Below are 25,247 nucleotides of genomic sequence, written 5' to 3'. Positions count from 1 at the left end.
TTTTTTATAGATTAGTCACTGATCATTCAAATGAGATATCTGCAATTTTAAAGTTATGTTTGATAGGCCCAAACTAATAAGGCTGAGGGACCATGAATATGGTTTTGATACACTGTTAACATTTAATGTCAATTTTTGCTCATGTTTATATGTTAAGCATTAGAAGGGATCAAGTTTTGGTGGCATTGTAAAAAGATTCAATAGCGATTGGACTAACTTTTAGAATGCATTAGACTCTGAGAGGGTTTTCAAAGCCTCCCACTACTTTAACCAAGAATGAAAATTAATATAGTTATTACCCTAGCCTAAATTTATATGGTTAGGTTGCTTAAGGTGATGATTCTACGCCAGAATATGAGGTAGGAGAATACCTGCGAGGGAAAATAAAGGGTTGATGAAAGATTATATCATCTGAGAGCTAATTGAAGAGGAAACATAGGGTAGCAAGGAACTTCTAGCGAATCTAGCTGATGAAACTGACTTAGAACATGAGAAATCTGAATCAAGTGCAAATATTAAAGTGTATCCAGTAATGAAAAATCCATATGTTGTCTATCTAAAAGAAAAATAGTGCAGATGGGCACTTTGCTAGAGAGCTGCGACTAGGTAGCATGGTCGGAATGATCACCTACATAGAAAATAACAGAACACCAATAGAGTAGCTTTACGGGTACCGAGGGTTGAAATGATGTACAGTAAGTCGAGAAAACTTGCTCATAGAACAACTGAAGTTAAAATAAAAAATCTAAGTGAAGGCGGAAGTTTTTGAATTTTAATTTGCATCTCATTCTATCTTGTTTGTGGTTCCAATTAGGTTCACTACTATTGACTTGATTGGAACCACAAACAAGATTGAAAGACAGATTGAGTATCGTTATTTCCTTAACAATATGCAATATGGATATAATTGATTATATTTTCTTGCCGTAGCATGCTTTCAACATATCTTGGAGAAGATTAGATATTTCTTGAAGTATATGAATCTCGATAATTTTCAAGCTTGTTGACTCGGTATTCAATCTTGTCGTTGCTGTCATTGAGGTTAGTATAGAGTTCTTGATCTTTTGTGAGCTCGTCAACGAGGAACACTTCTTCAAAGTTGTGGCATTGTAAAAGACCTTCAGAAGGCTTTCAGAACACTTTCTTCAGAAGGCTGAATGATACATGGTGGGTCGCTATGTTTGTTTTAGGTCAATGTGTTGATGCACACTTAACCGTTGGGGACACTGCTTGAGTGTGCATTAACACGTTGACCTAAAACAAACATAACGACCCTCCATGTATCATTTGAGCCTTCTGAAGAAATTTTTTGGAAGCCTTCTGAAGGCCTTTTATAATTTCACAACTTTGAAGGAAGTGTTCCTCATTTACAAACTCACAAAAGACCAAGAACTCTATACTAACCTCAATGACGGGAATGACAAGCTTGAATACCAAATTAGTAAGCTGAAGGGAAGCTTGAGTACTGAATCAGTAAGCTGAAGGCAAGCTTGAAAGCATGCTAAGGCAAGAAAACACAATCAATTATATCGATTTTGCATATTACTAAGGAAGTAATGATATTCAATCTGTTTTTCAATCTTGTTTATGGTTTTGATCAGATCAATAGCAGTGGACCTTATCGGAACCACAAATAAGAATGCATGGGATGCAATTTAAAATTTAAAAACTGCCGCCTTCGCTCAGATTCCTTATTTTAATTCAGTTGCTCTTGGCGTAAGTTTTCTCGACTTACTATACATCATTTCAACCCTCAGTGCCCGCAAAGCTGCTTTCTTGGTGTTTTGTTATTTTCTATATAGGCAATCATTCTGATCACACTGCCTAGTCGCAGCTTCCTAGTAAAGTTTTCATTTGCATTATTTTTCTTTGAGAGAGACAACAGACGAATTTACATTACCGGATACACTTTCATATTTGCACTTGATTCAGATTTCTTATGGTTTAATTCAGTTTCATCTACCAGATTCGCTAAAAGTTCTTTGTTACCCTATGCTTCCTCTTTAATTAGCTCTCAAATGATATAGTCTTTCATTAACTCCTCTTTCCCTCGTAAACATTCTGCTTTGGCTCTTTCTGGCGTAAAATAATCTTCTCAAACAACCCTTCTATATAAATTTGGGCCAGGGGAATTTCTATTATTTTTTCATTCTTGTTTGATGCAGTGCGAGGCTTCGAAGGCCTTCTCAGATTTTAATGCACACTTAAACTTAAGTCCAATCGCTATTGGAACTCTGTAATGACACCAAATATTGATCCCTTCTTAAAACTTGACACGCATAAACATGAGCAACAACCATCAGTAATTCGTAACAGGGTATTAACACCATCTTCATGGGACCCTCGGCCTTATCAATTCGAACCTATCAAACTTAACTGTACAATGCAGAATCTTGTTTGAATGATCAGTGTCTAGTCGGTTAAAAACTGCATTCACAAAAATATTGTACTTTATGTGTGTTATCCCAATGACCTTATCAGTAATACATAACTTCCACATATAAAAGTGGATCCATCCATCTGCACGCACCTTATTCTTTCTATCCTATCTATGACTTAATTTGAATAAACAAATGACTAACATGTTGCAGGGCCTCCTCAGCCTTGCTCTAAATTTGCCCAATTCCCTTCGGAGTTCATGAATCTGCCTTTCAAGTTCCCGCAAGGACTCGAGATGAATCACCTTGTACAAATATGGATCAGCCATATCTAGAAGTGGAGTAGAATGAACAACTAAGGAGGGATATCCAAAGTACTCCTGCTGCTGCTGCTGCTAATAATAATAATAATAGTAGTAGTAGTAATAATAGTTAGGTTATGTTTTTTTATTTAGCGTATGTATTTTTTTTTATATCGGATCTACCCAAGGGTGTTTTTTTTGTTGTATATATTTGTATATAATGGATTCAATATCTATGTTTGATCGACTTTGGATTTTTAATTCTTATTTAATATTTAATTTTTATTTTTTCTATTCTTTATTTTTAACATGTCGATGGGTGAAGGTAGGGATTGCGCGTTTGTGGCAACCAGTGAACCATATGTTGCAACAGATGGTTAATCTGTTGCGACAGATGGATCATATGTTGCAACAGATGACTATTAATAAAAAAAGGGTTATTGTTATTGAGAGGGTGAAAAGTCATGACTTTTTAATTATTCAATATGAAAAACAGTTCATAAAAAAATAATAAAGAAATAAATGATAAACACAATTTATAACCGTAAAAGAACAGTTATTTAATTTTAATAACTGATCGTGACTTTTCACTATTTTTGTTTTTAAATCTATTTTTTAAAATTATTTATTTATTATATAATAAAAAGTCACAACATTGAATTAATTAGGGTATATGATGATTGTTAAAAAAAAGGTGAACAGTCATGACTTTTTGTCTAACACATTCAATATTGTTGATGTATCAAATTCCACATCTGTTGTGACTGATGGATTAGTTGTTAGAAGAAATAAAAAAAGCTCCTAAAATAAATGGTCGATTTGTTGCAACAGATAGTATATATGTTGCTACAGATGGGTTATCTGATGCAACAGATATACAATCTGTTGTCACAACTCAATAAAATTGGTTATTATTTTATTAAAAAATGTTTATTGAAAAGGTGTCTTCGATTTTTTAATTGAGAAAAAGGTTATTTAAATTTAATAACTTATTAATAATAATAAACTGAAAAGTCATGACTTGTCACAATAATAAAAAACTCACCAGCTTGATTTAATTAAGTCATTTTTTTTCATAGAACATAATAAGGAAATAAATGATAAACACAATTTATAACCGTAAAAAATAGTTATTTAATTTGAATAATTGATGATAATATTAAATAGGCAACAACTAGTGTGACTTTTTGCCATTTTTATTTTTAAATCCATTTTTTTAATTTATATAATAAAATTTTTACCAAATTTGGATTAATGATATGATGATTATTAAAAAAAATAGATTATATGTTGCAACAGATAGATTATCTGATGTAACAGGTTGTCCATTTGTTACAACAAATGATATATCTGTTGTCACAGATGGGTTATCTGATGCAACAGATGTTGAATCTATTGTCACAACTCAATAAAAACAGTTATTTCAAATAACTAATTAATAATAATAAGCTGAAAAGTCATGACTTATCACAATATTCAAAAGTCAGTCAGTCAACAACTTGATTTAATTAAGTCATAACTTTTCACAATAATAAAAGATGTAATAATAAATGGAGGTAAACAGTCATGCCTTTTTGTCTAACTCGTTCAAATTCAATCCTTTATAAATAGGTCTCTCCTTACTCATTCGTTCATTTTACTACACTCTATTTATTTTTTACATCTTGTCTTTCATATTACGCTTTCAACCACTTTCTCTTCCCTGACTCAGATAAGTTTTTTCTTGCTTTTTGTGTAAATATACCCAATTTATAGTATACGTTGTATTATATTTGAATTCTTTTCTTTACTTTTATTTTTATATTTTTTGTCAATTCATGTGTGTTCTAGCTATGGCCGATCCAGTGTGGGACGTTGTTTTTCTGCAAGACGACGTTCATGAACTTCGGAGGCAGGTTCATGACCTGCAATTGGAGTTGGGAGTCATAAGAGCTAGAGTGCTTCGGGAGATCCGCAGACTGAGGAGGGCCCTGCTGCTGCCGGCTGAAGATTGGCCGACTGACAATAATAATAATAATAATAATAATAATAATAATAATAGTAATAATAATAATAATTAGATTATTTTTTTTCTTTTAGCCTATGTATTTTTATTTGTTTTTGTTTAATAAAAAAACTTATGTTTGATCGACTTTGACGTTTTAATTCTTATTTAATTTTCATTAAGTTTTTCTTCTTCTCATCAAACATGTCGACGATTAAGGAATAATTTGAATCCAGTAGCAATAGCAAGATTACTCATCTGTTGAGATTGTGGCAGGAGTTGTATTGTGATGTTCCACACAAATTACTCATCTGTTACAACAAAATAAATATCTGTTGCAACAGATAAATATTTTGTTGTAACAGATAACTAGTCTGTTGTAACAGATAAGTATATATTGCAACAGATAACTAGTTTGTTGCAACTGATAATTATTTTGTTGCAACATATTACCCATCTGTTCGAATCATGTTACGGGCACTATAGGACCATAAACATGAATCCAACATATGAGTCTTCTATTACAACAGAATATTTATCTGTTGCAACGGACTGAGTGATCTGTTTAAATTGTGGGCTCTTATGTTGTATATTCATGAACGGGTTCTATCCATTGTTGAAAAAATAACAGTAGCAGTGTCATCTAAAAATCATAAGTTTACTTTCCAAAGTCACCTATGGAGTAATGACAAAGTGAAAAGTGATATACAAAACAAAATTTCACCTAAAAATTGGTCAAGTAGCAGCAGTAGTAGTAAAAACAACAACAATGGTTGATAAGAAGAAGATGAAGATGATGATAATGAAGCAGAAGATGTTGAATAAAGTAGCAACAATAATGAACAATAAAAATCGCGAAGAGAGAGCAAACAACAACAGATGAGAAGAGAGAGAAACACGCCATTTCCCCTCTGTTTCTTGTTATATTAACAAACATTTAGATCAAATTGTAAATTTAAAAACTTGTGGGTTATTTTGAAATCCTCCAACTTTCTTAATCCATAATAAAGTAATTGTCACCCCCACTCAATTATTAAGACTTGAGTCATCTACATCTCATTTTCAAACTCTTTTGTCACTTTTAGCTCAAAGCTCTGGGTTATTGAGTTAATGATTTTTAATTGATTTTGTAAATTTTTTATTGGGGTATCAAACTGATATTGATTTTAAAATTTTGGTTAATAGTTAAACCGATAATCCAATAAGATTATACTAAAATTATATTATTATCCCGATTATAAATAGTGTCTTTAGATTTTAAATATATACCCTATTATTTTTTGCATTTTATAGTTATTGTCATAGTGCTGTTGTTTTCTTTCTAAAGTCGTAATCTTGGTGGGGTTATACCCATCAATGCGAACTATGGACTGACCTTATTTTTCTTTCTGAGAGATTGTTATCGTTGCTACTACATTTAAGTTTACTACTTCACTTGAAAAAATAAGTTTGTTTTAGTAATAACATAATTGAATTTGCTTAAGCTTGTAATTTGTGAATATTTTTATGCAAAAAGTAGTGGATGCAAATAAGTGAATGGGAAAAAAATTATTGGAGTATTTCTTATCGGTTAAATTGAAAAACGAGCCGTGAAGGACAAAAATCGATAACGAATGTCTTATTAATTTGATTATCGATTTTGTATGTACACTAAATCAAAGCGAACGGATTGATGCACACCCCTAATTTTAATAGACATATTTTATAAGTAATTCATATTATACTAAAAATAGATGTTTAATAATAATTGTCTAGTTTAAAAAATTAATCAATAATTTATTTATTTTGCCTTTGCTATTAATACTATACTCTCTTTGTTGGGTGAATTAATTAAGGGTGACAAAAGAGAGTTGAAATATAAAAAAGTGACTCAAATCTTAAATATTAGGTGTAGGTGACATGTTTATAATTAGAGCTTAACCATAATTGACTTTCTTTTAAATAAGTCCTCAAGTTTTGCTTCTTACACTTTAACCCAAATTTTAATTAAAATCCTAATTCCTAAAAGGGAAGAAATAAAACTTTTTCCTCTTTTCTCTCCCACCGATTTCTCCAGATGTTTTCTTCTTCCCCTTCTTCTTCATTTTTCTTCTTCTTCTTCTTCTTCTTCTTCTTCTTCTCTTCTATTTGTTGCTTTGTTCTTGGTATTGTCGTTGCTGCTATTGTTTTGAATTTCTTCTGCGAAGAGCTTGAGAGTAAAAAAAATTCTTAATTTTGGACTAAATTTTATTTGTGTAACATTGAAAATTTCTTTAAAATAATTTTTGATCATCTTAATAAATAAAGTATGTGGCCTGGTGTGTATTATTCATCTGAGTTCGAGTTTTATATTGTTGGTCTTGCCATTGCAATATATGTTTCAGCAACTACAACAGATAGTGAAACAGATGCAACAACTACTGAAAAATATGCAGCAGCTGCTGAATAATTTATTCAGCAAATGCTTCATCAATCGCGACAACTACTAAAAATATATAAAAGGGTTGAGATTTTAGAGAGAGAAATATCTCCTCCATTTGTTGAGCTAGACAAGATTGAAAAAGGACTATTAAAAAGAAGAAAATGAGTCATAGAATTATTTTCAACCAAAAAAATAAATGTTTCATATATATACAAAAGGTTGGACACAAAATGACTACATGCTTCGAGCGAAATGCTCCATTAAAACACATTTGATTTTATTATTTTTGTTATTTGTGAACACATCTTATTGTTGTTATTATCATTTGTGAATAAGTTTTTATCTTATTGTTGTTCTTGTTATTCAGTTTTTTTTTAAAAAGGCATATTATACTGTCTAGGAAATTCAACAATTTACAACAATTGCTATGAAATGTTAAGCAACTAACATACTTGTTGTAAGATAATTCAGCAACTGCTATGAAACGTTTAACAACTAACATACTTGTTGTAGCATAATTCAGTAACTGTTATGAAATGTTCAACAACTAACGTACTTGTTGCAGCAAATTTCAACAATTGTTGGAAAATTCTAGCAACTAACTTACTATAGCAAATTCAATTAAAATCATAGTCAAATCTAAATTTTACTCATAAGTTAGACTAATATCATCCTTTTTATCATTAAATATGATTGATTAAATCAATTAGTGGTCCTTTAACTAAATTTTAATTGATTACATTTGCAATAGTTTAATTGATCGTCTAGTATATCTCAAATTACTATCTCATAGCAATTGTTGCATTATGCTATAACAAATACGTTAGTTGTTGAATGTTTCATAGCAATTTTTGCAAATGTAATCAACTAAAATTGAGTTAAAAGATTACTAATTGATTGAATCAATCATATTTAGTGATAAATATGATGATATTAGTCTAATTTAAGCTTAAAGTTAAATTTTTTTTGTTATCAATTGCTATGAATTATTCAACAACTAATGTACTTGTTGTAACACATTTCAGCAATTACTATGAAACATTTAGCAACTAACGTACTTATTGTGGTATATTTCAGCAATTGTTATAAAATTTTTAGCAAGTTACTTCTTGTAGCAAATTCAATTAAGATCACAATCAAATCTAAATTACACTCTTAAACTAGACTGATATTACTCTATTTATCATTAAATATGATTGATCCAATCAATTGTCAGTCATTTAAACTTAATTTTAGTTGATTACATTTGCAATCGTTTAATTGATCGTCTAGTATATCTCAAATTACTATCTCATTATATTTGATAACTATAAAATATAACTTTTAGGCTTAAATTAGACTAATATCACCCTATTTATCATTAAAAATGAATGATCTAATCAATTAATCATCGTGTAAATCAATTTTTTTTTTTGCAATCGTTTAATTGATCGTCTAGAATATCTCAAATTACTATCTCATTGTATCTGATAACTATAAAATCTGAATTATAGTCTTAAATTAGACTAATATTACTCTATTTATCATTAAATATGATTGATCCAATTAATTAGCTGTCATTTAACTCAACTTTAGTTGATTACATTTGCAATCGTTTAATTGATAATCTAGTATATCTCAAATTACTATCTCATTGTATTTGATAAGTATAAAATCAAAATTTTAGGCTTAAATTAGATTAATATCACCCTATTTATCATTAAATATGATTGATTCAATCAATTAGTGGTCATTTAACTCAATTATAGTTGATTACATTTGAAGCAATTGCTATGAAACATTCAACAACTAACATACTTGTTGTAGCAAATTCAATTAAGATCATGACCAAATCTAAATTTTACTCTTAAACTCAACTAATATCACTTTCTTTATCATTAAATATGATTGATCCATTCAATTAGCGGTTATTTAACTTAATTTTAGTTGATTATATTTGTAGTTGTTTAATTGATCACCTTGTATATTTCAAATTACTATCTTATTGTATTTGATTGCTATAAAATCTAAATTTTACTCTTAAATTAGACTAATATCACCCTATATATCATTAAATATGATTGATCCAATCAATTAATCATCATTTAACTCAATTTTAGTTAATTACATGTGCAACCGTTTAATTAATCGTCTAGTATATCTCAAATTACTATCTCATTGTATTTGATAACTATAAAATATAACTTTTAGACTTAAATTAGACTAATATCACCCTATTTATCATTAAATATGATTGATTAAATCAATTAGTGATTATTTAACTCAATTTTAGTTGATTACATTGTCAACAATTGCAATAAAATGTTCACTATTTTAAAAAGAACAAACCCAAAAGAGAACATCACAAATCTCAAAAATCTAAATTCATTTTTTCAAAATCAACAAATTCTTATAGATGGATAAAACCTTAATTGTGAAAGTAAAGAAAATAACTTTACCTTGAAGAATCAAAATCCTGACTTAGATCGGAGATGACAATGACAATACAAGAAAACGACAACTTGAGGTTAGTTTAAATATGATGTTTGAGAGAAACATGAGAGATAGTCATCCTTTTCTTTTTGTTTTAGAGAGAGAGAGAGAAAATTTGTGAAACTAATTTTGAAAAAATTGGTAAAGTGACTCATGTCTTTTGATTGACTTTATTTTGTATTTTTGTAAAGTTTAAGAGTTTTAAAAATTATATTCTTCATCCTAATTTAACTTAATCACAAAATAAAAAGAAATTGACTTAAATTGGTCAAACTTGTTACCAATTTTAATTTAAAGATTTATTTATCACCCTACACTTAATTTTCTCCTCTTTATTTCAATTTATTTGATCTACTTTTTTTTGTTATGTCTATTTATCTTTTGAGCAATCATCTAATTTCGACTTTTTACATGATATATTTGACATATCATTATTTTAAAATTATAAACTTAAATATAGTTTTTATTTTCTTAAACTCTAAACGAAAACTAATCAATTAATTTTTAAAAAGAGAGTATCTATTATCTAATGAATTTGTCAAATCAGTAAATTTATCAATTTAACGAGTGATCCAGTAATAAAATTACTACTCTATTTGTAAACACCAAACCGATTCCTTAATAGCATACTCACTCCGTTTCATAATAAATGAATTGTTGAATTTTAATACACATATTAAGAAAAAAATTTTAAAGACATAAATTTAACATAACTTTTTATTTTTATCCTAAAAAAGATAAAATTGATCTTGTAATACCTTTTTAAAAGTTAATTGATTATTAAATTATAAAAATAAATTTTTTTAAAAATTCAATACTTATTTTAAAATATCAATAAATATCCCAACAATACCCTGAAAAAGTAAAATTAGTACTCACTGACCGCCGTCATTTTTCATCAAATAATCATCGGATTCTCAACCTTGCACTCAGTACACACAAAGAAGAGAGAGAAACATAGATTTGCCAATTTTAGAGAGAGAAACTGTGTGTATAGGTAGAGAGAGAAAGAAACAAAGCATTTTCTCGAGTAAAGCATACCAAAGCTTTTTCCGAGAAAATATAAAGCCACTTCTCTCTTTTTCCATTACAATTATTGTGTATCTTCTCGAGAAAATCCCAGGGGTTCAACTGTAATTTCACGCATTTTGAATCGAAGGATCTCGAAACTAGGGTTAGCAATTTGCAATCATATTGAATTGAATTAGGGAAAATATGTTGATTGAAAATGCAAATTCTTAATAATCTAGGGTTCGGGGTTTGGGATTTACCAATATGGATTTAGATTCCGATTCGGATCCAATTCACAATAACGGCGACGACCAGTCATTGACCGGCGCCGGAGAATCAACGTCTCCGGCTGAGACGACGGCGTCGGAGGCGTCGGCGACTAGTGGTGGTCCGGTGGTGGGGCCGAGGTGTGCACCGACGTATACGGTGGTGCAGTGTGTTATAGAGAAGAAGGAAGATGGACCGGGGCCGAGGTGTGGGCATACGTTGACGGCGGTTCCGGCTGTTGGAGAGGAGGGTAGTGAGAATTATGTTGGTCCTAGGTTGATACTTTTTGGTGGTGCTACTGCTCTTGAAGGGAATTCTGCTGCTTCTGCTGCTGCACCAGCTCCTTCTTCTCCTGGAAGTGCTGGAATTCGTACGTTTTTCGTTTTTTCATCGATTCCTTATTGAATATGAGATGCTATTATAGAGTTGATTGAGACTTATAGATGAGGTGGTTAGTAGTGGAACCAAGATTTTCACATAGGGGGTCTAAATATAAAGAAGCAAACACACGAATTAGCCAAGGGAGTTCACCATTACAATATATATATAAAAAGATAAATTCTTAACCTTATGTTAATAAGTCTGCGTACATTCTACGTCCCCAGACACACTTTGGGGGAATACACTTGGTACGTTGTTATATAAGTAGTGTAATTTTCTGTCCAAGGGCGTTAGGATGACCCCTTTGACCCTTCCTTATTGAATTTTAGGTGCTGGGTTTTAATACTAGTACTCGTAGTATTACTTTAGGAGATTCTTGTTATTCTATTTGAGTTACTCCCTCCGTCCACATTTTTTGTGGCATCCTTTCCTTTCTAGTTCATCTGAAAAAGAGAAACTCACTTTACTATAATTAGAAACAATTTAACTTTAAAATTTTTCTGGAAGTGCTGGAATTTGTACGTGTTTCATTTCCTCATTGAATACTGGATGAATTCTCTTGATTGTTTATTATTGAATTTGAGATGCTTGGGGTTTTGAATTGATTGGGACTTGGTGCGTAAGCCTTTTTAGAGATAAGAGAGACTTTTTGTGGTAGTAATTGCGAATGACCAGGTAGGGGTGACAATTAAAGAGGTGGCGAGTCAAGATTTTTACTAAGGGGGTCTAAAATATAAAGAAGTAATATAACTATATACACATTAAAAAAAGTAATTTTAGCTATGTATAAATTGTGTAATTTTCCGTCCAGGGGGTTGAAGGGAATCCTGCTGCTTCTGCAGCAACAACTCTTTCTCCTGGAATTTGTACGTTTTTTGTTTCCTCATTGAATACTGGCTTAATTCTCTTGATTTCTTGTTGAATTTGAAATGCTGGGTTTTTGAGTTGATTGGGTCTTCTTACATGATGCTGTGAATTGTTGATTAATCGTTTGAGATGGGTAAGAACCAATATTTCATTACCTACTGGATCTGTTCGTTTTAATAATACTCTATCCTAGAGTTTTTACTAGATGGTTTGTGTAGTATTAAAAAAAGTAGTATAAAAAAAGTAGTATAAGTATCCTTTCTGAACTTGAGATGCTGTGTTTTTTGAGTTAATTTAGACTTGGGGCATAAGCCCCATTTTAGAGATTGGAGCGACTTTCTTGTGGTAGAAATTGCGAATGAGCAAGTAGGAATGGCAACTAAAGAGGTAACAAGGAAAGATTTTTTCACTTAGGGGGTCTAAAATATAAATAAGTATACATTTGAATAAGCCAAGGGGGTTTAAATTACTGTATATACAAAAAAAAGTAATTTTAATAATTATATATAAATAGAGTAATTTTTCATCCAAGAGGGGTTAGGATGAACCCACTCGGCACTTTCTGGCTCTGGCCTGGAGATGGTCTCACCATTCAACATTCTCTCTGTCTTAGAGGGTAAAGTAGGACGTTAAGACAGATGGTCTTCATCTGCTTAGTGACTTATACTGTTTCTCTTTGATTGAAATGCTTATTAAATTCGTTTGTTTTGTATTGAGCTGCATATTCAGCTTTGACCCGAGAAAATCCCTACACAAAATTATAGATGGTTTATGGTTTTCTATTAAAAAGTTAGATAATATTAAATAAGGCTGCGTTTATCTGATGGCATGTGTATTGTTGCTTTTGCGCAAGCTCATTTAAGTCTGTTATCACTTATCACAACTTACTGTGTTTCCCATTTGAGGCTGTAGATGCATTAAGTGCACGTTTCTTACATATAGATATAGATATACATGAATGAGTTTTCCGCAGACAATGTTTTACCTAGGATTTAGGAAATCAGAATGGAATCATTTTGGGTCATTTTTCTGTTTTTTTTTTGGCTCGAAATACATGAAACAATATAAGGTTTAAGGAGTTTTTTGGATTATCAAAAGGTTGATACTTGATACAATGTAAGTATAGTGTTTCAATAATATCTTTGTTTAGTAAAGGTTGATGACGGTGTCTTAGTGTTGACTAAAACATGATAGGTAAGAGTTGGGATATTTGTAAAAGAAGTGACTTCTGTCATAAGTGACAGAAGTTTATTTGAGAAGTCATTTTTTACAATTCAAAGTAATCAAAGAATTGAAAATGACTTCATCAAAGAACGTTTTCCCTGCTTTTCCTGAAGAGCATTTGGTCATATCGAAGACAAATAATCTTACTGGCTGTTATCTCAAGGAACCTTCATGGAACACTAGAAGAGAAGGCTTCACTGGAGTTAGTTCTGTTTAACATGATAAAGAGGGAAATCTGGTTAATCTAGAATAGGTTGATAGAGGGGTCTTTCACTCTTAAAGTAGAGACGCATCCCTTGATTGATAGTATGAAATATGCACATCTTTAAATTATAGTAACAATTTAGCTTTCCATCTGATTTCAGGCTTAGCAGGAGCTACTGCTGATGTACACAGTTATGATGTTTTGACAAATAAATGGTCTAGGTAAGTCGTGATTCTGAGTCCGTTATATGCTAAATCCACTTTCGTGCTTTCCATAGAAAGATTGAAATGTTGTTCTGTTACTTGATGAAATTACAGGATCACTCCAATTGGAGAGCCACCGACACCGAGGGCTGCTCATGTTGCTACAGCTGTTGGAACTATGGTTGTCATTCAGGTTTGTATTAACCGACAGTATGTTGTTTTCCTTGTGCTTGATCATCTGTCTCATCAAGTTTAAGATGCCTATTCTGATCCATCCCAGGGTGGAATTGGTCCAGCCGGTTTGTCAGCTGAGGATCTTCATGTCCTGGACCTTACACAACAGCAACGACCACGATGGCACAGGTTATCACTTGAAATAACTGTAGTTGTCATTGAACTTGTGTACTGTTGACTTGTGAAAATGTATTCAAGTGCTGACAAACTTGCAGTACAACTACTGAAATAATTTTATCATTTTAGGGTTGTGGTCCAAGGACCTGGTCCAGGGCCTCGCTATGGACATGTCATGGCTTTGGTAGGGCAGAGATATCTCATGGCAATTGGTGGAAACGACGGTTAGTCTAAAGAGGCTTTCCATTTGTAAGCAATTATTTTGGACAGAAAATCGTAACATGGTCCATTTTTTTTCCAGGAAAACGACCTCTAGCAGATGTTTGGGCTTTAGACACTGCTGCAAAGCCATACGAATGGCGAAAATTGGAACCAGAGGGTGAAGTTCCTCCTCCTTGCATGTAAATTTCATGAGATTCTCTCTCTCTCTCTCTCTCTCTCTCTAGGACTGCACTTTATTTCACTTGCTGCCTCATTGCAAGCATTTCATGATTTCTACTGTGCTTTAGATGGTGGAAAATCTCAATATCAGTGTACATGTCTATTTGAAACTGTAACTTAACTCACAAATAATGAAGTGATGTGAAAATGTAGTATATGCACCACATGGTGGCAAACGTCGTTAACGGTTTGATTAACTTATGAAGTGCATCTATATGATTGTTGATTTTAAGAATGTATTACTCTATTTCCTTTGTGGGTATCCACTTTTCTAGTCTATGAACCTTCTACGCTTGCATGCAGTGCCACTGGTAGTTAGTGTACTTTAATTGAACTGAATGCTTTTCTCATTCTGGTCAATTTTGTGACATAGTGTTAGAACAGTAAGGAGTCCAAGTCCGACGCTGGCTTTCCGAATTTGCAAGAATATTTAGTGTTGTGTGATGTAGTTTAATACTGCACCTGCAATGGGCTGATTGTTTTCTTAATCATCTGGTGTTTCCAGCTTCCTCCTTTTTCTGTTTTGTTTCTTTTCCATTATGCACAGCCGTCCTTGCTGACCAATTATAGTTTTTATGGATTAGTTTGTGTATAAGTGGCTTTTAATCTATGAACTATCTGAACCAGAATGTAGCGCTATTGATGGCCGTTGATGTGATATAAATGAACTGAATGCACTTCCAAGTGTGGGAGAATCATGCTGCGTCATGCTAGAAAGAAGTTCCAAGTCTAACGCTGGGCTTCCAGCAATTGCAAGTGAAATTTAATGTGTTATGTAGTTCCTGTATTGCACCTACAAAGAGCTGACATGCAAAAGTAACTTGTTTTAGCTAGTGGTATCATATGGGCTGGTTGGGCTGGATTTGCGCCGGTCAAAATAGTCTGAGTTAATAAATGATTGGGTTAAAATTGACCCAAAAGTTACTTGGGCTGAAATGTGATACGAAATCTAACTAGGAAATGCAAAAATCCGCAACTAAACTTGAACAAGATAAGGAAAACAACACATAGAAGAAAGGAGATGAAGAAGAAATGCATGAAATGAAAAGGATAGGTAATGAGACCCTCACTAACACCAATGATTAACACAAGTATGTGTATCAAACATTCAAACACACCTCATCAACATTAGATTAAACCTCACTCTTAGGTGGACCAAAGGAATTCACACTCCTCAACCACACCTGTCTTGCCAATTGATCAACACAAGTGAAATCCATCAAATGTATTAATCCCTCAAATTTTTGCTATACTAAGCTAAAGAAGACTAAAATTACAATCTAAAAGAGTATTCTCTCCATATTCATCAAAGTCTCCTGAAAATACCCACTAAAGTGTCTATTTATACTATTACATAACAAATGTCAAAGTTGCCCTCAATGAATAAGGGAAAGTAGGCTCCTCTTGGATGTCACTTTGGGATGTAAAATATCTTCAATACCCTTCACTTGAGGCGCCTCTTGAGTGTAGTGATTCCCTTCTCCTCCTTTAACTTGACAAGGCTCCAAACACTTGCCAATTCTGAAGCTTGAACCTTTGATAATGCGTTGTACTCTTTTGTGGTCTTTATGCTTGTATCATCCTCTCCATCTTGAAAGGAATTTGTCCTCAAATTCAGATCTTGCAAAACCAAAGAGAGAGCAAAACAAGCACACAATCCTCTTGGTAGGAGGGTTAGTATTTGTACCACACTCATATCATTAATCCATGGTTGTTCACACTTAACACCCACCCACCCACCCACATATCCTTGGTATTCAACATGAAAAGCTTAGCATAAAGGATACCAAAGAAGTGAATAGCATCAATATTAAAAGATAATGAGCATGAACCAAAACTACACTTCCAACATCTCACAAGTACCCCGGGGTCAAAGGGAAGTAGTAGGCATGGGTCTTGGCCGAAACTACCCACCCTTTGTACTTGAAGATTAAAGTCATGACTTCCCAAAACACCACACACAATTTTGACATACACATGGTCACTTTGAACAATATTAACTTCATGGCCTTCATCACACAAGCTCAAAGGACCACACTCATTGACAAGATCAACATTACAAGCATCACCACTAACTTGAGGGCCTTCAATTCCACAATTCACATATTCAAGTAGTGAACTAGTTTTAATTGCAAGTTGATCATTATTCACAACAAAAGAGTTACTAAGGAAGGAGTTATGCACTTGTAAACCCAAAACCACTTCACAAGACACTAAATCACAACATTTTATGTTCAAGGAAGTGTTGAGAGTAGCAAATTTACCTCGGGTTAGGCTTGGCCAGTCCACCTTTTTGGAGCTTTCGGTCAAGGGAGTCACTAGTTTATTTCTCATGCTTTCGTGTGGAACTCCTTTTGGATCCTTCTTGGATATCATTTTATCTTGTACCTGCACATAAGAAGAATCAAAGCTAGGCAAAATGCTAGCTTTTGGGTTAGGAAGTAACAAGGCACATTTGTGGCAAGTCCCACAATCAAATTTGCTTTTCCCTTTCCAAGCTCACAATCCAAGACCTCCCCTCCCCTTTCCTTCTTCCTTTTCTCACCTAACTTTGAGACTTCCCCTTCCCTTTCCTTCTTTCTTTTCTCACCCAACTTCTTGGTTTTCTCTTGGATTTCATTCACACTAGAAGGTGGAAGAGGGAGAAGAGTGAACTTTCGGCCACCATGCTCAAAGGTGTACCTATTAGACCTTCCATCATGTATAGTATGCCTATCAAATTGCCAAGGTCTTCCCAACTATATGTGACATGCTTGCATAGGGATTACATCACATAACACTTCATCATGATAATTCCCTACTTTGAATCTAATCACACATTGTCGTTTGACCTTCAATTCACTACACTTGTTTAACCATTGAAGCTTGTATGGATTCGGGTGAGGGGTAGTGGATAGTTTCAAGTGGTCAACCAAGGTGACACTAGCAATATTCACACAACTCCCACTATCTATGATCATTGAAGTCACACTTCCTTTAATAAGGCACTTGGTGTGAAAAAGATTCTCTTTGATTTGAATCATCCAAGGCCTTACTAAACATGGTCCTTCTCACCACATAATTAGGAACATCACATTCACCCTCACAAGGCAAGACATCTTCCTCACTTCCTTCCCCTTTAGTCTCGGATTCTACACTCTCCATCTTGAGAGTTGTCATCACTCTCCTCGGGTTCCAACTCCACTTCTCCTCCAAGATAATACAACTTTCCCTCTTTTAGAATCACATTATGTCGGTTAGGGCACTCACTTGCCCTATGGCCCCAACCTTGACACTTGAAGCATTGTAAACCCTTGGAATGAGAAGTAGAAGTAGGTTTACCTTCATTTCTTGGAGGATTCAGTTGGGCAGCCTTGGTCACGGTTTGTGGAGCTTGAGATAAAGGGAATTTGTCCTTGTTCCAACTAGAAGAAGATTGAATTACCTCATTGTTCTTTGACAAACCCGAAACCTTGTTGGATTTTGAGCTTGTAGGCCGACTTCTCTTTGTTCTCTCTTTCAATCTCCACGCTTGGAAGATACTATCAATTGTTTCAAACTTATGGAGAGTCAATCGGGAAGATATGTCCTTATTCAACCCAACCTTGAAGCGAATGACATCATGTTGCACTTGTTCACCTCTATGGTCAAGCTTCAAGACAAGTTGTTGGAACTCATCATAATAGGGCCATGACACTCTTGCTTCCTTGCCTTAGGTTGTAGAGCTTGGCAAGGAGCTCATGTCTATAATGCTTTGGGACATATCTCTCTCTCATTAGTCTCTTCAACATCTCCCAAGGAGGTGGTGGGCTACCAATCAACACATCACCAAATCTGTTGGTGTAATCCTACCAAATGTTTGCATAACCTTCAAAGTGAGCAATAGCATAGCAACTTTTCTTCTCTTAGGAAAGGTCATTCACTTGGAAAAGCTTTTCACAAGAAGACTCCCAAGCTAAGTACACTTCCGGACCACTCTCACCTTTGAAAATTGGAATGCCAACCTTGATTGAATTGATGCCCACCTCTCGGTTTCCTTGTCTTCCTTCTTGCCCTCGGTTTCTTTCACAATGCCCTCTTTGATCATGTCTTGCCCTCATTTCTTCCTCAAACCAATAGCCATCATTAGGAGCATCATAACCTTCTTGCTCCCCTCTACCATAGTCTTCAAAAGGAAGGGGTTGGTGTCGGTTTTGGGGTCTTTGTGGAGGGTTATAAGGCCTTTGGTTATTTGGAGCTTGGACTTGTGGCATTGGATGTGGTGGAGGGTAAGGTCTTTGATTCATGGGATTTGGCATTTGGTAGTTAGCATTTTGTGGAGGTGTTTGGTTATGTGGAGGAATTGATCTTTGGTCAAAGGGATTTGTCACTTGTAGATTCGGATTTGGTGGTGGAGTTTGAGTTCCAAGTCTTTGTTGGACTTGGCTTATTTGGGGATGTAATGGCCTTTGTAGGTTTCGGTTAGGAGAGTTTTGGGCTTGGTTCAGTGGCTGGTTTTGTGGATCTCTCGGAGGATAAAGCATTTGGTAGAGAGTTTCGGGTGTCATGGTCATTGAGGAGTTGTTGGCTTGGACACTTGAAGATGCATGGTAAGGGTTAGGAGTAGAAGGTCGTGAGTTCCTTCTACTTACAACACAATCAAGCCTCGGTCACCTCACCCTTCAAAGAATTCAAATCTCCTTTCACAATGTCCAAATCACCCTTCAAGTGTTGGGTTAGTGCATCAAACCGAGTCATCAAGACTCCCAAAACATCATTCCCTAAGTGAGGGAGCACTTGAACTCTTGGGTTCCATGCTCTTTGTGCCTAACAAAGAATAAAAAAACCTACAAAACAAACAAACACGTTAGTTCAATAAACCTTACTACACACACTCGGATCTCACCTCACACTTGGTCTCACAAGTGTTGAAAACTTGGCAATACTTGGCAAGTGAATGAGTGGTGAATATGCTTTGGCCCGGAATCGATTTTTGTTTGATATGATTCAAATAAAAACGATGTACGGACTTGAACCAACAAACTACTACAAATTAAAAACGAGAAAAGCACACAAAAATCGAAGACACGAAATAAACGAACTCTAGACTAATTGCCAACCTAGTAGGAACTTACTAGCTTGCTAATTAGTGATAGAATTAACTTACAAGAAACTGGAATAAAAAATTAGAAACTAGGAAAATCTACTTAGAACTTGATTTGGCTGTTTACACTTGATGACGTGGGCACTATTGGATTGGACGTTGAGCTTCAAAATTTTTTTAATCCCAAAAATGTCACTCTTGGCCTAACTCCTTAGGGAAGAAGAGAAAATGCTTTGGGAGGGAAAAGCAACAAGTTTAGTCTAGAGCCCTTTTCAAGCTCCAATTTAAATTCAAAAAGAAATGGTCACACCCCCCCCCCCCCCCCCCCCCCCCCCCCCCGGTACTTGGATTGTACTTGATTTTGTACTTTGATTATTCCTTTGTCTCTTCTTTCTTTTGGATGACAATGAATATGCCAAGGAATATTCTTTCATAAACACCAAGTACACTCTCTTTCCACCCCTTTTTGGATCAACACACTCTTTGAATATTCTTCTTTAACAAGACTTGATGAAAGTAGAAGAACAAAACGAATATTTAGGAGTTGACCAAAGTTTGACCTTCACTCAAATGAACCCTAACCTTCAATTTTTTTTATAGATCTATGTTCCTTAGGCCAAGATGAACTCAAATATCAACAAACCAAGCTCAACCAATGTCCAAAATACAAAACCCACACGGATCTAGAGCTTAGAAGCTTCAAAATGCCATATCCATGGAGGTCTTAGCTCAAACTCTACCAAATCTTGTTCCAAGAGTAGATCTAGACTCCCTAGGTGCTAGAGAGCAAGGTTCTAGCACAAGAAACTTCCAAAACAAAACAAAAATGTGTAGATCTAGGGTTTAAGTTTCGGATTTACAACAAGACACTACTAGACATCATTTTTTTGTGATTTTTCTTTGGATTTTGACTCTTTTTGTGGGGATTTTCTTGATAAAGACACTAAAACCAAGACTTAGGGTTGTAGGAACAACTCTAAACAAGGCTTTGATACCAAATGATACGAAATCTAACTAGGAAATGCAAAAATCAGCAACTAAACTTGAACAAGATAAGGAAAACAACACATAGAAGAAAGGAGATGAAGAAGAAATGCATGAAATGAAAAGGATAGGTAATGAGACCCTCACTAACACCAATGATTAGCATAAGAATGTGTATCAAACATTCAAACACACCTCATCAACATTAGATTAAACCTCACTCTTAGGTGGACCAAAGGAATTCACACTCCTCAACCACACCTTTCTTGCCAATTGATCAACACAAGTGAAATCCATCAAATGTATTAATCCCTCAAATTTTTGCTATACTAAGCTAAAGAAGACTAAAGTTATAATCTAAAAGAGTATTCTCTCCATATTCATCAAAGTCTCCTGAAAATACCCACTAAAGTGTCTATTTATGCTATTACATAACAAATGTCAAAATTGCCCTTAATGAATAAGGGAAAGTAGGCACCTCTTAGATGTCACTTTGGGATGTAAAATGTCTTCAATACCCTTCACTTGAGGCGCTTCTTGAGTGCAGTGGTTCCCTTCTTCTCCTTCAACTTGACAAGGCTTTAAAAGGCTCCAAACACTTGCCAATTCCGAAGCTTGAACCTTTGATAATGCCTTGTACTCTTTTGTGCTCTTTATGCTTGTATCAAAATGGATGAAAAATGGGTTGGTTCATGACCAGCCCAACTTGATCCAATTCTTTTTAATGGTGTTTGAAAGCTAATTAAAAAGAATTCACGAGTTAAAAAATGTTTTTCACTTCTAGATAAGGAAGGTGTGGAGGGAGGCGGATTAGGGTAGAAGGATAGTAGGAACGAGTGCGTCGGTGCTAGTAGGTAGGAGGACTTTGTTATCCGTGTTAGTTGCTATAGTGTTAGTCATTTTAGAAAGTTGTATCGTTTGTTGTATTACTTGGTGAATCTTGTCTATGGTACTATTGGGTGTAGTAATTTCTATTGTGTGAGAAATATAAGAGAAGAATATTATTGAATTATTGTATCTACATGATTACATTGAGACCCTATGTATAGACGCTACATTCCAATCCTATTCCAAGTAAGACACTCTACATTACAATCCTTTTTGAAGTAGGATTCTATATGCTATTTCTATTCCTACTCATATTCTAACGCTCCCCCTCAAGTTGGTGCATACAAGACATATGTATCAAGCTTGTTATGGATGTAACTAATACGAGGATCATTGTGGCTTGGTGAATATATCTGCAAAAAAATTGGTAAATTGGTAAGGACTGCTCTGGTCATCTGGGATACTTATGATAAAGTGGTTTGAAAAGTTGTAAAAATCGTGGAAAAATCGATCTATAGTTGAAAAATTGTCGGAAACTGGTATAAAATATATGAGTCATCTTAAAATCAGGAGCTGAGTAGATCTTGACAAGAAAGTCATCGAAAAAACTAACTGGAACATGCTCACGCGCCAAATTGTTAGATTTGGTGGCTGAAAAGTGTTCACGATCTGAGGAAAAATTATATGGGTAGGGCCGGAATGATGACACGACCTTATTGAGAAAGAAAAATTATATAGGTAGGGTTGGAATGATGGCATAACCCTACTGAAAAATAGAAATTATATGGGTAGGCTTGGAATGATGGCACGATCCTAATGAAAAAGAGAAATTATATGTAGGGTCAAAATGATGGCACAACCTTACCGAGAAATAGAAATCATATGGGTAAGGTTAGAATAATGGCACGACTCTACGCAAATCAGATTTAAGGAGACACCAGAAAGATGCACAGAACTACGCAAATTACATATGAGTAGTCCGGAGAGATGCACAGTGCTACACAAATCAAATATGAGAAAGTGGTCACCGAAAAGATGCACAATGCTATGAAAATATATATGAAAAAGTAGTCACTAGAATCATGCACGGTTCAACACAAATTGGATATAGGAAGCCACTGGAAAGAAGCACGGTGACCAACTTTTGCTAACATAATCATTGGCCAGACGGGCGGCATATATATGGGTTATAGCTGCTCGCCGACAACGAAAGCTCTTTGATTCTTTACTAAGATCGTAGAGGCTCTGATATCATGTGAGAAATATAAGACAAAAATATTATTGAATTGTTGTAGTTGCATGATTATACGGAGACCCTATGTATAGACATTGCATTTCAATCCTTTTCCAAATAGGACACGACATTACAATCCTTTTTCAAGGTGGATTCTATATGCTATTCCTATTCCTACTCACATTCTAACATATTGTGTCTTGTCCTTTTACTATTCCTTGTCTAGATTGTCTTATCTTGAGCCGGGGGTCTATCGGAAACAACCTCTCTATCTCATCTCTGAGGTAGTGGTATGGATTGCGTACGCGTACGCTCCCCAAGCCCCACTTGGTGGGAATATACTGGGTATGATGTTGTTGTTGCATCTTAAATTTTTATGATATCATGTTAGATAAAGCATTATGACAAATATGAGTACTTTTATCACAAGAAAATGTCAAAATTTACCTAAATCTATTTGAAGCAATTTAAAGTTACACCCCATCTATATTTTCGGGTTACTAATATTCTTGTTATTAGCATATCGTCTCGATTAGTCCTTAATTTTGGCAAAGCTCCAGCATAAAAATCGGGAGCTATCCGCTTGATCAATATGTTAGCACCATGAATTTCCAAGTCGAAATATTTCAGAAAGAGATCTAGATTTATGCATGCGCTTATATTTTTTTTTTGATCAAGGTAACATGTTTTTTTATATATAAGTAATCATCAGCATAAAATTGCTGGAATCCAAAAAGATATTTACAACATCTTTGTTCTTTCTTTCAAGGATCCTAATACTTCTAAAATTACATCATGACTATCTATGTTCAGGTTCGCACCAACACCCAAAAAAGAACACAGTTGGATTTGTTCTTCTGTAAAGAGCAGCTTGTGTCTTCGAAGCATCTAAAGTTCCTCTCCTTCCAAATTGTCCACCAAATGCTTGCCGGAACATTTTTCTATCTGTCTCTGTCATTGTTTCTCTCATTCCAGCTTGCTAGAAGATCAAGTTTGTTGTTGCTTGACATTGCCCACCTGATACCCTTCAGATTTATGACCATATCCCATAACTGGTTTGTGAATTTACAATGTAAAAACAGATGGTTAACTGTCTCTTCCTCCTTTTCACATAGATTACATCTTGAGCATAGTTGAATTTTCCTTTTTCTAAAGTTTTCCTGAGTCAGGACAGTTCCTCTGGATACCAGCCAAGTGACCACCACTTTATTAGGAATCTTGACTTTATAAGGAGTCTTGTTGTCAAGGCCAAAGGCCTACTTGAAATCTCTCTTGATTTAGATCTTTGTATGCAGTCATCTGACGGAGAAACATAGAAACATCCCACTGGCTTGTTTTTCCCATCTAAGATTACCAGGTCCCTCTTGAAGCCCCCTGAACTATTCCATAAGCTTTAGCACCTCTACTATCCTTGGTATTTCCCAATCCTGTAGTGTTCTTCTGAAGGTTAGGTTCCAACCCTGAGCAGATCATAACCATACATAACTGGCTGTGGCCCTTTGTTTTGGGCTTAGATTATACATGTCAGTGAATAGAGCCTTGATGCTATTCCATCCACCCAATTATCCTCCGCTACGTTTCACTCAATTTTTTTTTTCTTTTAGAAGCTTTTGAAAGTATTGAAAAGTTATTGTCTAATTAAATCATGGTTATTGTTTGTACTATTGGACAAACGTGTTAATCTAATGCATCAAGGAAGAGTGCATTATTTGTATCTGTGCCTGTAGTTTCTTGTACTCTCTTGTTCGTGGTGTTTCAATGATTTTTATGATTTCGAATAGCTAGTTTATAGTATTTCCTTGTGGGTGTCGTGTTTCCTCTATTATCAAGTGGTGTGATATCCCTTTTTGTTGTTCGCTTTTATGTTTTTTTGTTTGTTATATTGTTATCTGTCCTGAGCCGAGGGTTTATCGGAAACAACCTCTCTACTTCAACTGAGGTAGTGGTATGGATTGCGTATACTTTACACACCCCACACCCCAAACCCACCCACCCACACAGAGACTCCACTTTGTGGGAATACATTGGGTATGTTGTTATTGCTGTGGTTTGTTAATCTAATGCATTGAAAACTGTACAAATCAAACTTATACATGGTAAAGAAAAGTGAATACATAGAAAAAATCAATGTAAATCTTGAAGAATAAACCGAATTTAAGTAAATTTGGAAAGTGTATTAGAATTGGGCTAGTTATTGAGATAAAATTGGAGATCAGTTTAAAGATGGGTTATGTTAGACGGGATAGAAAAAATTGGAAATGAATTCTTTCCTTATTTGGAAAATGGGCTTTGATGAACAAGTAGGGTCTGGTGACATACTACCAGATATGTGGCCATTCAATGAGGAATACCCTTGAGTGTTTGGTTAAAAATGTTTGGCATTTCCATTTGAAGTTTCTTTGTGGATTATCACGAGTCTCCTTCCATAAGATCGCTGCTAAAATGAAAATTTGCAACCCTGATCTGCACCAACCAATGGAAAACGTAAGGAAATGCTTATCAGCTTGTGTTAATTGGCTAGGTATGCAACTGCAAGTGCACGCTCTGATGGTCTTCTTCTGCTTTGTGGAGGGAGAGATGCCAATAGTGTGGTGAGTGAATCAACGTTTTCCTGTAAACATTTTTTTTTCTTATGTTGATAATTGTTCCTTA

At 34.4% G+C, this 25,247-nt stretch overlaps 1 protein-coding gene across 1 annotated transcript in view; it reads left to right on the top strand.

Annotated features, from left to right (window-relative positions):
• Positions 1-10,456: 10,456 nt before the first annotated feature.
• Positions 10,457-25,247, top strand: part of LOC107875971 (serine/threonine-protein phosphatase BSL3) — a 28,159-nt gene continuing 13,368 nt past the window's right edge. Inside the window, exons 1-7 of the mRNA XM_016722893.2 lie at positions 10,457-11,185; positions 13,653-13,713; positions 13,810-13,888; positions 13,976-14,058; positions 14,176-14,270; positions 14,348-14,447; positions 25,117-25,186. Of these exons, the coding sequence (XP_016578379.1) occupies positions 10,813-11,185; positions 13,653-13,713; positions 13,810-13,888; positions 13,976-14,058; positions 14,176-14,270; positions 14,348-14,447; positions 25,117-25,186 (861 nt within the window). The 5' untranslated portion in view covers positions 10,457-10,812. The remainder of the gene's footprint in view (positions 11,186-13,652; positions 13,714-13,809; positions 13,889-13,975; positions 14,059-14,175; positions 14,271-14,347; positions 14,448-25,116; positions 25,187-25,247) is intronic.

The sequence above is a fragment of the Capsicum annuum genome, chromosome 1, assembly GCF_002878395.1.
Source record: "Capsicum annuum cultivar UCD-10X-F1 chromosome 1, UCD10Xv1.1, whole genome shotgun sequence".
Lineage (NCBI taxonomy): Eukaryota > Viridiplantae > Streptophyta > Magnoliopsida > Solanales > Solanaceae > Capsicum > Capsicum annuum.
Note: the sequence above shows the minus strand (reverse complement) of the source record. Positions and strands in the feature narration are given on the sequence as shown.